We start from the raw sequence: 15474 nt of genomic DNA, 5'->3' as shown, positions 1-15474 counted from the left end.
TGAAACAGATCAAAGCTCCAGAAAAAGAACTAAACAAAATATAGGTAAGAAATCTGTCAGATGCAGAGTCAAAATATGGGTTATAAAGATGCTCAATGAACTCAGTTAGGACCTTAACAGCATAAAAAAGATCCAGTCAGAAATGAAAGATTCATTAATTGAAATAAAGAATAATTTACAGGGAATCAACAGTAGAGTGGATGAAGCCAACAATCAAATCAATGATTTAGAACATAAGGAAGCAAAAACAACCAATCAGAATAACAAGAAGAAAAAGAATCCCAAAAAACGAAGATAGTATAAGCAGACTGTGGGACAACAGCAAGCATTCCAACATTCGCATCATAGGGGTGCCAGAGGAGAAGAGGAAAAGCCAGAAGTTGGAAATCTATTTGAAAAAATAATGAAAGAAAACTTCCTTAATTTGGTGGAGATAGATATCCAAGTCCAGGAAGCACAGAGAGTACCAAACAAGATGGTGTAAAGAGAGCCACTCCAAGACACATCATAATTAAAATGCCAAAGGTCAAAGATAAAGAGAGAATCTTAAAAGCAGCAAGAGGAAAGCAGTTACCTACAGGGGAGTTCCCATAAGGCTATCAGCTGATTTCTCAAAAGCAACTTTGCAGGCTAGAAGGGATTGGCAAGAAATATTCAAAGTCGTGAAAAGCAGGGACCTACAGCCAAATTGCTCTACCCAGCAAAGCCATCATTTAGAATCAAAGAGCAGATAAAGAGCTTCCAGACAAGGAAAAACTAAAGGAATTAATCATCACCAAACCATTATTATATGAAATGTTAAAGGGACGACTTAAGAAAAAGGAGATCAAAACTATGAATAAAATGGTAATAAATACATATCTATCAAAAATTGAATCTAAAAAACGAACTAAGCAAATGAGAACAGAGACAGAATCATGGATGTGGAGAGTGTTTTGATTGTTGCTGGATGGGAGGGGCGTGTGAGGGATGGGTGAAGAGGTGAGGGGATTAAGAAGTCCAAATAGGTAGTTACAGAATAGCCATGGAGAAGTAAAGTATAGTATAGGAAATGGAGTAGCCAAAGAACCTATACACATGACCCATGGACATGAACAATGGTGTGGGGATTGCCTGTGGGAGTGGGTGGTGCTGGGTGGAGGGGGAAAAGGGGGAAAAATTGGGACAACTGTAGTAGAATAATCAATAAAATATAATTTTTAAAAAAGAAATGATAGATGGGTCTTCTGATCCACTAATGTATTGACTGTCAATTAAAGCAAAACTGAATGGGCAAAAATCTAAATTACCCAGACAGAAGTGTCATACTGAATATTTAACCAATGTAAGTGATCCTCCCCACCACCAAATCTTTACTAAAATTTCTAAGGGATATCCACTTGAAGAGAAGTGCTTCAACTCATTTTTAAAGCTGACTTCTGGTGTAACCAAAGTCCAAGTCCAAGGAATTAAAAAAAAATGAAAGAAAAGTTGAACAAAGGGCCCATTTAGTGCAGGAACCAAACAATCCAAAACCTGAACTATCCGCGGTTCTTGTGTCAGTCCTGTAGGTTGTGGTAACAATGTCTGGGCTGCAAGAGTGGCATTTATTTAGAACACATTGTGCACATTTATACAGCTAAAGAAATTTCCATTTTTAAAAAAGGAGTAACAATAGCAAGCTTGGTGAATCCCTTTGATTCAACTTTAACCAGGTGTACTAATAAATTACCAAGATAATAAATAAAATGTTTATATCTTATGATGATTTTATTTAAATAATTAGAAGAAATCAATTGCTGTTCATAATGAAAATAAATCTGGCAATTTGCTTACAATCTCACATTTGAAAATAAGTAAAACTTCCGTGCAACACATAAAGGGGAAGTTTGCCATTTTCATTAGAAAAAACTTACGAGGGGCAAAGGAGAGTAGTGATTGAGAAGCACTGAAGTCTCTTAGGTTATGTTTTAAAAATGTTTTCATTCAAAGATTTTAAAATAGAAAAAATAAATCATCTAATTCTGAAGAAATAAGTTTCTAAATAAGTACATCTCTCATTAACTTAAAATACATTCCTCAAAATTACCAGCATGGATAAGTTAAATGATAAGTGATAAATTAACTGCCTGCAATGCATCATAACAGTAATTTTAATACTCAAACTATTTGATTAGATTAAGCTAAGTGTTCTGTCCAGATAAAAGAAATTATAACTGACTAAAGCAGTAGGACTGCCTGCTTTAATCCCAGATTGCCTCTGGAGCTGCAGGGGGAGAAAAATCTATTGATTATTGAAGACAACACAATTTATAAAGCACAAGTGTCCCCATTTGGTTTCTAATGAGTTGTCTACTGGTTGCTCCAGTTCCTCTGACTTGAAAATCTGTTGTGGGACTGCTTGAAGGAAGAAGCAAAAACACAATTTATATTTGTTTCCAGGATGCTCAGCAGGTGATTAGTTGTACAGATTGTGGAGTCAAATTTGCATTTTCCTCTACTTTCTGAAACTAAGTATTACTATCCACACATACAGTTAGCTCTTCTTCAACTGCCAGTTTTCACAGAATCGGCTCCATTTGGTGTGGTGGATCCGGGGCCCTTTCGCTGCCGTAATGGGTTAACTGACCAGAGAGCATGGGGCTAAGCAACCCCCCCAGCAATGGGCCGTGCCCCATAGGAAAGGAGGGGAAAGCTGCACTCCATTCTCTGGAGACCAGAGCCACTGTCACTGGACGGTGGAATGCTACAGCTGTGCTCTGTGCCTATACACACTTGGGGCTCCATCCTCCATGATGTCGGTTGCACTGACCCTATATGTTAGAAAAACAAACAAAGAAATTTTAGAATTCACATCATTCCCAATCTTTAACAAGGGAGACTTTAATAGTAGTGGTTGAAGAGCGAGCCTGAAATATGCGACATAAAATGAACCCATTCCCAGACCACTCTGGACTCAATTTTTTAAAAGTTAAAATAGTTTGGTTGGTTCAGATGGCGCAAAGGACTGTGTGCTACCTGACAGTTGTCTTTAGCATTCCCTGTGCATCTCCTCTCTCCCCATCTGGCCCACAATGACTTGAGAACAGAGCTCAGGCTTTAATCACACTTGCATTCCTATCCCCTGGCATGTTGCTCTGCCCCTCTTGTGGTGCTTTGCACTTAACCTGCACCAATTGATGTGGCTGAGGGCAATGAATATGGTTCTATGGGCCCACCACTAATATAACCTATGTTTTAATAGGTTTTCCAGGAGCCGGGAAGGAATGGGCAAAGAGCCAATCTTGATCTTCTATCTCATTCTCTACTCTCCTCCCGCCTTCAATTGCTACGTGCACTTTCACCACAGGCATTTATGAGACAGCTGGACATGATGGGGGATGTGATCATTCATATTAGGAGACAGTTATACGAGTGGCCCGCGGAGAATGGGTCAGATTGTTTGCAGTAGAGTGGACAAAAAGAGAACTAGTCTAATCTGTTCCTGCGTACTCAGCTGAGTCCTTAGCTCTTTTCTGAATTTAACCATACTCTGGTCAAATCACTGTACCATCGGTTAATTTGCAAAATTATATGTGCCTCTAAAGTGGATTACCTTTATAACAAAGAATTATGTGTTTTTAGCTCTTCAAGAAAAAGTAGAATGTTACTATAAGATATTCCATTACTTTCTAATAATGCTACTAATAACAACAAAATCCAAGCAACGTTTGAAAATGTTGAATGTTTTCATTATCTAGGTAACAACACTGGTAACAGTATGTATAATACGCTAATATTTACTGTAATCTTAATAGTTAATTCTTAAGTGTACCTTAATACCCAGGGTCTTCCTCAATTAGAAAGTGAAGGTCTACTGAATTGGATTCCATGGCCATACATGTATGAGCAGTAAGTTTAGAGTAGGTTTTTAAAATAAGAAGCCTCTGTTCTCTCTATAAGGAAATCTGATGAGACTATCATAGTAAGCACATTTGTGAACAGCAAATATCAGAAAATATAAGTACAGCTTAATCACTAGCATTGGAGCTGTTTTTGTTGGCTCAAAGTTTCTCTGTACCTTTCTCAAGGCTTATGATACAAAGCATATTCAACCTTGTTCTCTAAGTTATGAAACAGAACTTTGATATCTGAGACTAAAACCCAAGAAGCTTAGCATAACACAACTTTTGTCAAAGGTATTGTGTCAAAGCATATCTAACTCCATTTCTTCCTGAGGCAGATTGAGTTCCAGAATAGCCTGAGGACATGGATTGATTTTGTGGCCCCTCTCCCAGGGGCCTGGCTAGATTTCCCAGGGCGAAGCATCTAGCTGAGGGTTAGCCGCTGATAAGACCTGAACACTCCCTGATCCCTAGGAGAACCCCCTGATTAACTTAAATTTACAGGAACCTGTCCTACTACAACATGAAACACATTTTCTAGGAGCCATTGACAATTTCCCTGGAATTATTCTTACAGCTACTGATATAAACCCAAACCTCAAGAATGACCTCAAAACCCACCCGAACTCAAAATGAGTCAAATCATGGTGTGCTTGCTCAGAGTTTTGAGTGAACACAGTAACCTCACATAAGACAGGAATCCAGTCCAAATATCTTTCTCTGAAGCTCAATGGCATTTCAATACAGCCCAGCTGCTCACATAGCTTATCCAATTTAACTATTGTTTCTGTACTTAAATGAGACCTTTAACATTCAGGAAGGCATTCAGGATGAAGGTGAAGATAACCATCGACCAGGCTCCTGGGAGAAAAACTGGCCACCATCCGCTGCCTGGCCGTCTTGCAGGGCCACAGGCTGATTCCCATTGCTGAGATTCTGGTGTTCCTTTACAACCACAAACTACAGACAATAAAAGCGAGGGGGAGAGAGAACATTGTATAACTCATAAATTATCTCAACATATGTGAAATCAGAGTTTATGGCTTCCTCATGTTCATCCTATGGAAGCTGAAAGCTGAAAGAAAGACCCTGTCAAATTTATTTCTCTGGCTAATGAAAAAGTTAGTTTCAATTGGGAAATTTAATGTAAAGCAACCAGCCCCTATCAATACCTTTACTGAACAATCTATCCTAATTCTAGAACCCCAGCTTTTGGGTCACGTGCTATTTTATTTTAAGCAATCCAAGAATCCGTAAGTATTCTAACCGTGGCAATGGACCAGAAAACTAGTATCTCATGTATGCATGTGCTCCAGCTTTTCCAATGTGTGTGTGTTCAGTTAATATAATTCATTTAAACATGCTGCCACGTTCTGAGTAATTGGGGTCATGCATGGGTAGTGATAACTAATAGTGCAACTACTATTTGTGGGGATCCATCTAATGCTTTTTCATGGTTGAACAGTGTGGGAACCAGAATTCTAAACGGCAGGCTCAGAAAACATTTCTCTTTAGTCAACAAAATGATTATTATTTTTATTATTATTTGCATTATTCACAATTGATGTGGTACTTGCAATGGGGGCTCGCTGGAGTTCACTGGGTCACATTCGTACCAAATAAATTAGACATGAAAATAGATCAATGATAAAAGAAAAGAAAAGAAGGGACCCCAGGCCCCAGGACAAAGGATATAGTTCGGTGAAGCCCTTCCCTGACCATCAGTGACTCAGAGGATGGGCTGCCCTAGGTTTTGGCTGATGAAGCTTGATTGGTTCAGAAATGGGTCCTCCACAGGAAGGGGCCCATAATTCAGAAACACAAGGAAGAAAAGGGAATGGATAAAAACTTTGTTCATATTTCTCTTTGAGAAAAGCGTACAAAGGAATGATGAGTGGAGTTGATTAGGGAGGATACGTTGCTCGTGGAAGAGTGGATCCCCTGAACACGTGTTTTCATTTTCTTATTTCCCACAACACTAATCACCCTCCTCGTCTGCAAAATCAATACATGGCCCACTATTTATGGGCATCTGCCTATTATTTATGGATCAAGTCAAACTCAGCCTTCTGAACTGTAAATTTCCAACCACATGTCTCTCTGCGAGAAGAACTGAGTTCCTGAATCCCAGGCTGAGATGTGATGGCAGCTGATGGAACCAGATTTGTTTCTGCTGCTTCTCCTCCTAGTCTGGGTGCTCAGCTCTCTCCTGCTCTCACTGATTTCTGCAGTAGCAGTTAGCATCGGTGACACTTACGGCGGTGACAGGGGACTGTGCTCGGGAGCCTCAGTCCACCAACCACAGCTCTGAGCCGACAAGCTGCTCAGGACAACGGCAAGTGATTTCGATTTCTTAAAAAACAAGATATACATAGATTGTGCACCTCCTTCTCCCATGATTTAAGTCAGATGAATTAAACTTGCTACCCAAAACCTGAGTGAAATACAACATGGACAGATAAGCTCAATCTAGAAATAATTTAGAAGTCCACTAAGTCATAATGACTCAAAGAACTGAGGACATTCTACAGCTAAGTTCACCCAGAATCACACACGTATGGAATCTCCAGAGATAGAAGGAATCTTAGAGCTCGTCTAATTCGAATCCCTTGGTGTCCTGAAGAGGCAGCAGGGGTTAAGTGACCTGCTGAAAATTAGACAGCCAATTGGTGGGAGGGTTAGGCTAGAATTTGTATTTCTTATTGTATTTCCATACTCAAATTCAACCATAAAATGAGTATATGCTGAGTGCCTACAACAGGCAGCAGAGATGATCACTTGTTAGTCAAAAGTATACAAAAGTATAGTTAGTCAATAGCTACAGGAAAGCTATTCTCTAGGAATGCACATGAGGTAGAGGCTGGAAAATGATGTGGGAAGAACCCAAAAATGTGCCTTTGCCCCTTCATAACCTCTCCTTAAGAGCCTTTCCCTGTTTCCTCACAAGTCTCAACCCCTTTTGGACCTGCCACATACTCCATCCTCTTCCACAACATATCCTGCAAATAATACCAACAGCACACAGTGAACCAGTCAAGTTATCTCTGACAGGTTTCTGGAAACAAAAATTCCAAGTTTCAAGTGTTCAGCCTGTCACGAGTCTGCCCTCTAGTGTTCTAAATTCAATTGCTGAAGTGAGCTGAAGCATTTTAAACCTGAGTACATATGGATGCCAGATAAAACACAGGACACCTGGTTAAATTTTAATTTAAATCTACACTTCCGGTATTAGTATGAATCGAACTAGGTGTCCTATATTTTTGATTTGCCAAATCTGGCAACTATTTTGCTGCTGAAGTTCAGGGATTTAAAATGTTTGTGAGAACACAAGTAAGAAGACAATTAGAACAACCTTGGGTTTTTAAGACACCCACCTGAAGGGGATCACCTAAAAATTGGGAAAGACTTTTCACATACACATCAAAATCTAAGTTATAGGAAGAAACTACTTAATAGGGGAAAAAAGACTCCATAAGTTCCTCGTGTCATTAAGTTATGGCACTACTGTCACCTGTTGGGTTACTTCAGTTTAGGGCAGAGTTCCCAACCCCCCACACCCACCCAGGACCGCCCCACTCACTGTGGTGTCAGCAACATTAACACCCGCTAGAAGCTATGACGACAGCTGCCAGTCTCTCTGAACTCAGAAGAACAAGAAAAAAATGCACTGGGGTTAATATAAAGCCAATTTCTTAATGTACTTTGGTCACATTACCCAAGGCTGAGGGCAAGAGGCCATCCCAGCCTCTCTGTCGGCAGGCCTGCTAATGCTCACTTCTCTGTTCGAGTCTTCATAAGGGTTTTCTGGATTTTTCGATAGCAGCTTCTGAGTCCTGCAACAAAACCAAAATGTGAGACAATCTCAAAACCAAACTAGAGTAGCCCGCTCAGTGATGGTCAGGGATGACAACTATGTTTACTACTGAAATTTAGGTACTTAAAATGCATGGGAGAGAATAAATATTCAGAAAACTATGTAGAAACACAACTTTGGGTTTTTAAGGCATTATTTTCTGTAGAACTTTCCAGATAATGTTTCACTTTTTCCAACATTCTGTGAGATGGGGGGTAAAGCGGGGAGCCCTGTGTTTATTCATTTGTGGACACATCTACTGAGTACTAACTACAACCCAGACACTGCCCTAGTACTGGGGATGTAGCAGCCAAACAGCAACAACAGAAAAACCCTCTACCTTAATGAACTTAAGAGTTCGGTGGGGAGGAGGGCAGTCTATGTGTCACAGCTACTGTGTGACACTCACTATATTAGCTCCATTTTACACGTGAAGCCAGTGGGGCTGGAAGATAGTGGTGACTTGCCCAAGGCACACAGCTAACTAGGGCAGCCCAGGAGCTGGGTCATAATGGAACAACACCCAGGCTCCTTCCCCTGGTTTGCTGTTCTCTGCTCATAGGCCTCACAGATAAAAATAACACAAAGAGTGGAAGGCCCAAGAGCATATTGTCTCGTAGTTGCCAAGCCAAGAAAGAGGCTAGATCTCCTGCCCCCAAATTCAGTTTTACAAATACTTATTTGGTTGATAAACATCAAGCACTAAGTCTATACAATGCATGGTGTCATGCATGAGGGGGGAGGGGGAGAAGGAGGGAGCTCTAGTGTTAAGGTGATATCCCTGTTCTCAAAGCAGTGGCCTCTAGAGGGAGAGACACAGGTGTGTAACGCACAGAGCAGCTGCGGAGGGCAGGCAAGGAAGGAAATGTGGTGGTGAGGACCGCCAGCTAGCCTCCAGATTCCCAAACAGCACTGCCATCTTGGGTCCACAGAAGCCTAACTCCCTGTAGAAGGGCATCCCCGGGGCCAGTAGGCCTGTCTGCACACCTGAGCTAGGGCAACAGAAGGGTAGGAGCTGCTGTGAAAACCCAGTCTCAGGAGCTGCAAATTCAATGTGAGGGATGTTTCCAGGAAATGGTGTGGCTAATTCCAGGAAATTGAAGCAAGTGGCTAATGTAATCAGTTTTAAAGTAGCAATGTTACAGTTTGTGACAGAATACTTCCTATTGTTTCAAGACATTTAGATTTATGAAGTAATAATATAACAATACTTTAAACATTGTTTAGTTTCACAATCTTTTGAGAGATACATAAGACAAACAGTGTCAAGCAATCTAGACAAGATAGGCAAGGGCTGATACAAAGCAGAGAATAACTGATCTGAGTCTAAAGAAAGTCGCTGAGTTCACCTAACTTAAAAACTCAATGTTAGAGTTGTATTTATTGGCATGCTTTAGTGATGTGGCAATATTTAGACTGGCAGTTTTAATTTTGATTTTATCAGAGTCGATACAGCTACAGTACAAATGCAGTCAGGTACATAGCTGAAAATGTGTGGTGGGTAAGTAGCTTCACTGCCCAGAAGCTTGGTAAAAAGCCATAAGTAATTTGGCATAGGTAATATGGGTTGGTAAGTAACCATAGATTTGTTCAGAAAAAACTTCATAACTCTGGATGCATTTCAGCAAAAAAAAAAAAAAAAAAGAGAGAGAGAGAGAGAGAGAGAGAAAGAAAGAATTCGGATGAGTTTTTTTTTTTTTAATCCTCACCCAAGGGCATTTTTTTCATTGGAGAGAGAGAGAGAGAGAGAGAGAGAGAGAGAGAGAGAGAGATGGGGGAAGGGAGGGAGAGAGAGAAATACAGATTGGTTGCCTTCTTGAACATGCCCGGACTGGGGACTGCACCTGCACCCTGGGTATGTGCCCTGACTGGAATTGAACCCCCGACCCTTGGGTCTACAGGACGATACTCCAGCCAATTGAGCCACACCGGCCAGGGCTGATGAGTGTTCTTTTTGAAGATGTAGTCCTTGTCACTTTTGATTTTAGGTATACAGGGATCAGAGGCTGAAGACACTCTTATTTGTGTAAAGTCTACAGTCATTTTTCAGCCGAGCTGGTATTTGAATTCTAAGTAATAAAAGCCAGCAATCTGCCAATGGTTTTCAATCCAGAGCTCTGAAGAACATCGACAGAACATAAAACATACTTACTATGCCATAGTAGAGTAAGAAAAAATACTTAATAATTATGGCACGCATAAACTTAAGTTTCTTAATCCCAATTTTTTTACACTATCATTTGCCAAGCATCTACTTTTCTTTTGGCATTCTGTCCAATGGGATGAAGCACTGATTATTCAATATTCTTTCCACAGACATCAAGATAGTGGCTGAATACCAGGCTACAGGCTTCCGGCCAAGATGGAAGCGTAGGTAGACACACTGTGCCTCCTCGCACAACCAAAAGAAGGACAACAATTTAAAAACAAAAAACAACCAGAACTGACAGAAAATCAAACTGCACGGAAGTCCAACAACCAAGGAGATAAAGAAGAAACATTCATCCAGACTGGTAGGAGGGGCAGAAACAGGCAGCCAGGGTGGAGAGGACTCCTGGCAACGCAGCTAGACCCAGAGAGGTGACAGATTGTGGAACAAACGGGGCAGGCAGTGCGACCACTAGCAGACCCTGTGGCCCCACATTCATGCATAGATAAACCGGAGGAACAGCGGGGGAGCAAAGCAGACTGCACAACCCAGGCCTCCAGCACGGGGAAATAAAGCCTCAAACCTCTGATTGAAAACACCCAGGGGGGTTGAGGCGGCAGCAGGAGAAACTCCCAGCCTCACAGGAGAGGTCATTGGAGAGACCCACAGGGGCCTAGAGCGTGCACAAGCCCATCCACTCGGGAACCAGCATCAGAGGGGCCCAGTTTGATTGTGGGTAGCAGAGGGAGTGACTGAAATCTGGCAGAGAGCGGAGTAAGAGCCATTGCTCCCTCTTGGCCCTTCCTCCACGTACGGCGTCACAGCTCAGCGTCACAGCCCAGCAACCAGCGTTACCCCCGCCCCAGTGAACACCTAAGGCTCTGCCCTTTACGTAACAGGTGCCCCAAGACAAAAAAAAGTCCCAAATGAAAGAACAGATCAAAGCTCCAGTAAAAATACAACTAAGCAAGGAAGAGATAGCCAATCTATCAGATGCACAGTTCAAAACACTGGTAATCAGGATGCTCACAGAATTGGTTGAATTTGGTCACAAATTAGATGAAAAAATGAAGGCTATGCTAAGAGAAACAAAGGAAAGTGTACAGGGAACCAATAGTGATGAGACGGAAACTGGGACTCAAATCAATGGTGTGGACCAGAAGGAAGAAAGAAACATCCAACCAGAAAAGAAGGAAGAAACAAGAATTCAGAAAAATGAAGGGAGGCTTAGGAACCTCCAGGACATCTTGAAACGTTCCAACATTCGAGTTATAGGGATGCCAAAAGGAGAAGAGGAAGAGCAAGAAATTGAAAACTTATTTGAACAAATAATGAAGGAGAACTTCCCTAATCTGGCAAAGGAAATAGATGTCCAGGAAGTCCAGGAAGCTCAGAGAGTCCCAAAGAAGCTGGACCCAAGGAGGAACACACCAAGGCACATCATAATTACATTACCTAAGATTAAGCAGAATGAGAGAATCTTAGAAGCAGCAAGAGAAAAGGACACAGTTACCTACAAAGGAGTTCCCATAAGACTGTCAGCTGATTTCTCAAAAGAAACCTTACAGGCAAGAAGAGGCTGGAAAGAAGTATTCCAAGTCATGAAAGGCAAGAACCTACATCCAAGATTACTGTATCCAGTAAAGCTATCATTTAGAATGGAAGGGCAGATAAAATGCTTCTCGGATAAGGTCAAGTTAAAGGAGTTCATCATCACCAAGCCCTTATTATATGAAATGTTAAAGGGACTTATCTAAGAAAAAGAAGATAAAAAATATGAACAGTAAAATGGCAGCAAACTCACAGTTATTAACAACCACACCTAAAACAAAAACAAAAGCAAACTAAGCAAACAACTAGAATAGGAACAGAATCACACAAATGGAGATCACATGCAGGGTTATCAACAGGGGAGTGGGAGGGGGAGAAAGGGGGGAAAGGTACATAGAATAAGTAGCATAAATGATAGGTAGAAAATAGACAGGGGGAGGGTAAGAATATTATAGGAAATGTAGAAGCCAAAGAACTTATAAGTATGACCCATGGACATGAACTATAGGGGGGGAATGTGGGAGGGAGGGGGTGGGCAGGATGGAGTGGAGTGAGGGGGGGAAATGGGACAACTGTAATAGCATAATCAATAGGTATATTTTTTTAAAAAAATACCAAGCTACAAAGTACAATGGTACCTGATAGACCACTGAATTAAAATTTCAAGTTGTGCCTGAGAATCTTGTGGCTCAAGATAGAAAATGGTTTGGAACATGTGACTCTTTGGGGGAAAATTACAGTTCATAGAAAATCATAATAATAACAGACAGGTCCTAAATGCCAGACCTACTCTAAATTCTTTACTTAGATTAACTCAATTTCACAATAACTCTGAAGTACTATTTTTGTTCCCTTTTCATAGCAAAGGAAATTATTGAAGACAAAGCTTAGATAACATGCCTGATGTTATTTAAACATGAACTAGGAATTGAACCTGTGCAGTCTATTCTAGAGCCCATGCTCTTAACCACTACACCAGGATATAGAAGGGCCCCGGACAAGCACGTCTCGAATGCTATTTTGAATTCTCCATAATACAAGACAGCGAGAGTGGACACCTGAGTGTTCATGTGGTACCAGTAAGTGTGGCCGGACTTTTATCAGCAGATGGTGGTGCGGGTTCTGTACATTCCTGGAAAACTAGGGCCATTTAGGTTAAGTGGGTCTGAGGTTTTTTGGCCATAAAATGATGAGATCGAGTCAGATAATTCAATAAAGTTCCCTTCTGCCCCAAAGTGTTAGAACTCACTGACTTTGTGCAGCACAAGCTATAACAGAACGTACAATGTTCCTCAGTATTGAGGGTAGTGGAGGGTGCTGTCCTACTTTTTAAGAAAATGTACAATCAGCAGTGTAATGTTAATTCATTCACCCTAATGTAGTGTCAGTTTGTTAAATCCTCACCAGAGGATATCTTTTATTACTGACTTAGAGAGAGGAAGGGAGGGAGAGAGAAAGAGAGAGAGAAATATCAGTGAGAGAGAGAAACATTGATTGGTTGCCTCCAGTACATGCTCTGACCAGGAATCGAACACACAACCTTTTGGTATACTGAACCTACTTCAACCCACTAAGCCTCCTGACCAGAACTAGTGGCAATTTTTAAAAAGTTATTATTATTATTATTGAAATTATTATTATTTTTGAAGATTTTATTTATTTAATTTTAGAGAGGGGAAAGGAGGGAGAAAGAAAGGGAGAAACATCAATGTGTGGTTGCCTCTTGCGCGCCCCCTACTGAGGACCTGGCTGGAGACCCAGGCATGTGCCCTGACTGGGCATCGAACTGGAGACCCTTTTGTTTGCAGGCTGGTGCTCAACCCACTGAGTCACACCAGCCAGGGCAATACTGGTTTTCTTGAACGAATGTTAATACTTTCTGGCAAATCAACTCAATGGAAGGCAGCTGTGAAAAAATGACAGCGATGCAGGCTGTGGGGGTGCAGTGGAGGGGAGGAAAGCAGGTACGAGAAAAAAGTAGAATACCAAAATGCATCATTAAATAAACTACACAGGTGTGTGGACAAGGAAAAGTAAAACCACTGCTGCTTTAGAGCAGGGAAGTCCTGCACCATTTGTTGTTTTCTGTTATTATTACTCCACTTTGAAATGCATTATAGTAAAGATGTAGAAGTTCCTCCGGAGGAGGTAGGAGTTCTCCTGGGGCGGGGGGCTCGTTAGAGGCTGAAAGTGCCAATGGAAAGAAAGTGTCACCTGTAGTGGCGAGCGCCCCACAGCACCAGGAGCAGCAGCAGGACAAGCGCCACCACGCAGACAGCCACGACGGTGATATTCCGCTGCCGCCGCCCCTGGTCAGCATGGCGCAGTTCCCACCACCTCAGGTCTCGGTACTGACAGCGCTCCCCCACGAAGCCAACAACGCAGCTGTGGCAGCACACAAACAGAGGTCAGCTGTAAGCCCTACACGAAAACGGTTATATTTCTCAGACGCAGTATTCAGCTGTCTCTCAATCTCTGCACGTCCAGACCCAGCTTTTTGGAAGCATATGGGAAATCCATCAGGGGTCAGCTGGAAGCATTCTGCTTTACAAGCTGATGCTGCCCGGACCTCACCTATGGTCTGTTTGCACACTGCCTCAAGGAGGCATTGCAGAACATTGATTAAAGATCAATTACTCTTAGGCTAAAATCCTGAGGAGTTACCTTTAAGACCAACACAAAGCAACTTTGCCCTAAGAGCCAAGAGAGTTTTCGAACAAATGTTTGGCCAGAATGCAATGAAATCTAAATTCTAAGGAAAGGGAGAGTTTGAAAGCAGAGTCTTTTACTTAAGGCCAGGCTATACAATAAAGTGAACGAGAAATCACTGCCTGCCCTCTGGAGGAAACTTTTTTTTAATCACCACAGGCTCAAGAGAAAAGCTCTCAGTGGCGACACACAACCATTTCCCTACTTTCTTCAAGGGGGAGAAACTAAATGGAGGAAAAAAAGAGGCATTCACCAACAAACATCCTGCTATTTCAGTAGTAAAATTGTTACTAGAGTTACCAACAGCAACCAACAAACATTGGGAACCTTCGGATGAAAGTAAATGAAGCAATGCTGCCATCTACTGGGAATGCATGCTTCCGGAAACTATTGGGATCTTGGGGAGTGTAGTTTATCACTTTCCATGAGAGCATACATTTAAAACATATCCTGTTAAATATTTTGTGATGCTCAGTTGTTAAAAATTTCATCCCCTCCACCCTGGGCTAACTATCCATCTATTCATGCTGCCACCTCCTTCCAAAAGGACAGGAAGGAGTAAATACACAGAGAACTGACACCAGCCCCCCGCAGTGGGAAGCGACAACAGGGAAAAAGCAGGAGTCGAAGCCTCAGAGGATCTAGACTCTGCCCTAGTTCTACCTTGAGTTGGTCATGGGAGCTTTGGTGAATCACTGTCAGAGAGAGTAGGGAAAGGACCTGGCATCCGTTAAGCACCTTATGTGTTTGACACTGTGCTGGGCACTTTTACTTCCTTTACTCTTGATGGCACACTCCCATTGTATAGATGAGGAAAGTGAGGCTCAGACTGGCTTACGTAATTTGTGCCAGGTTGCTCAGCAACTGAATAGCAGGTGCCATTCGAATGGTTCTCTGATTTCAAAGACTATGTTTTTCCTACTACACTGGTCTGCTTCCAAAAGGGGTTTTAAGCTACATGTGCTTCTGAAAGCTATTCCTCTAGAACTGCCCAGGCAAGAGATGGCAGGATGTGAGTTGCAAGAAGCATAAAGGACTATCAAGTGATTCCAGGCTTTCCTGGATACTGTTTTAATTCAAGTTCTCTTTGAGTATAGACATTTACAATCAGTGCCTGGCACACACTTTTAAACGGTTGGTGTTAAATGGGCCACACATCGAATTTTCTCAGAGATTTTAGGGTTTCAAGGAAGGGAGGCCACAGCAGGCTGCAATATCTGAGCCTCTGTGAGCCTAATGAGGGCCAGAGCTGTCCATCAGCATGTTACAAGTTCACAAGGGCGGGCCACACACCACCCGTTCTTCGGGTTATTGAGTTCTTCTCTTAAACCAGACAAAATATTCCCTGG

At 41.9% G+C, this 15474-nt stretch overlaps 1 protein-coding gene across 3 annotated transcripts in view; it reads right to left on the bottom strand.

Annotated features, from left to right (window-relative positions):
* Nucleotides 1-2655: 2655 nt before the first annotated feature.
* EGF (epidermal growth factor) overlaps nucleotides 2656-15474 on the bottom strand; it is an 87901-nt gene continuing 75082 nt past the window's right edge. For 2 of the 3 annotated variants that reach the window (XM_045187065.3, XM_045187071.3), the window contains 4 exons: nucleotides 13631-13801; nucleotides 7579-7696; nucleotides 4668-4823; nucleotides 2656-2792 (listed from right to left, as the gene is read on the bottom strand). In XM_045187065.3, the coding sequence (XP_045043000.2) occupies nucleotides 4689-4823; nucleotides 7579-7696; nucleotides 13631-13801 (424 nt within the window). In that variant the 3' untranslated portion in view covers nucleotides 2656-2792; nucleotides 4668-4688. The remainder of the gene's footprint in view (nucleotides 2793-4667; nucleotides 4824-7578; nucleotides 7697-13630; nucleotides 13802-15474) is intronic. The other variant, XM_045187075.3, reaches the window with a different exon arrangement.

The sequence above is a fragment of the Desmodus rotundus genome, chromosome 4 (genome assembly GCF_022682495.2).
Source record: "Desmodus rotundus isolate HL8 chromosome 4, HLdesRot8A.1, whole genome shotgun sequence".
NCBI lineage: Eukaryota > Metazoa > Chordata > Mammalia > Chiroptera > Phyllostomidae > Desmodus > Desmodus rotundus.
Note: the sequence above shows the minus strand (reverse complement) of the source record. Positions and strands in the feature narration are given on the sequence as shown.